This window comes from Buceros rhinoceros, unplaced genomic scaffold, assembly GCF_000710305.1.
Source record: "Buceros rhinoceros silvestris isolate BGI_N320 unplaced genomic scaffold, ASM71030v1 scaffold40782, whole genome shotgun sequence".
Lineage (NCBI taxonomy): Eukaryota > Metazoa > Chordata > Aves > Bucerotiformes > Bucerotidae > Buceros > Buceros rhinoceros.
Window position 1 is genome coordinate 4,239 of NW_010400210.1, and position 513 is coordinate 4,751.

At 63.2% G+C, this 513-nt stretch overlaps 1 protein-coding gene across 1 annotated transcript in view; it reads right to left on the minus strand.

Moving 5' to 3' along the window:
* Nucleotides 1-513, minus strand: part of WBSCR22 (Williams Beuren syndrome chromosome region 22) — a gene marked incomplete at its 5' end in the record, with an annotated part of 4,320 nt that overhangs the window by 2,720 nt on the left and 1,087 nt on the right. Inside the window, one exon of the mRNA XM_010131771.1 lies at nt 285-381. Coding sequence (XP_010130073.1) covers nt 285-381 — 97 coding nt within the window. The remainder of the gene's footprint in view (nt 1-284; nt 382-513) is intronic.

Consider the following 513-nt stretch of genomic DNA (forward strand, 5'->3'; position numbering starts at 1 on the left):
GCTCGGCGCAGGCAGCTCCTCCAGTCGCCCGGTTCCCAGCCCGGACAAGAGTGCCCACCTCCCCGAAGCCCCCGGAGAACCCCCCAGGATTGCTGCTCAGGCTGCAGAGGCAGCTCCTCCGCGGCACAGCCAGGCGCAGGGGACCAGCAGGGATCCGAGGAGCGCGGGACACTGCGCAGCAGGCGAGGGGGTAGGAACTGGGTGCTCCTCCACTTCAGAGCAGCAGTTACTTAAAATACCTTGCTAAGATGCACCAGCGAGGACTGGCAGAGCGTGACGCTTACCAGGGCGGTGTAAAGTGTCGAGAAGAATCGGTACAGGCGCTTGGGAGGGCTGTGTGATTTCTTGTCGGCGTTACAGAGCCACTGCACTGCGGAAATGCTGAGAAGGAAAAAGAGACACCCGGGAGCCTGAGCCATCGGCTCCTCCGTGGAGCCCGTCAGCTCCCTCCCAGCTGACTCCCAGCACTCAGCACACGCTGCGCTTCGGGGGAACCATTTACCCTTCCCCCTT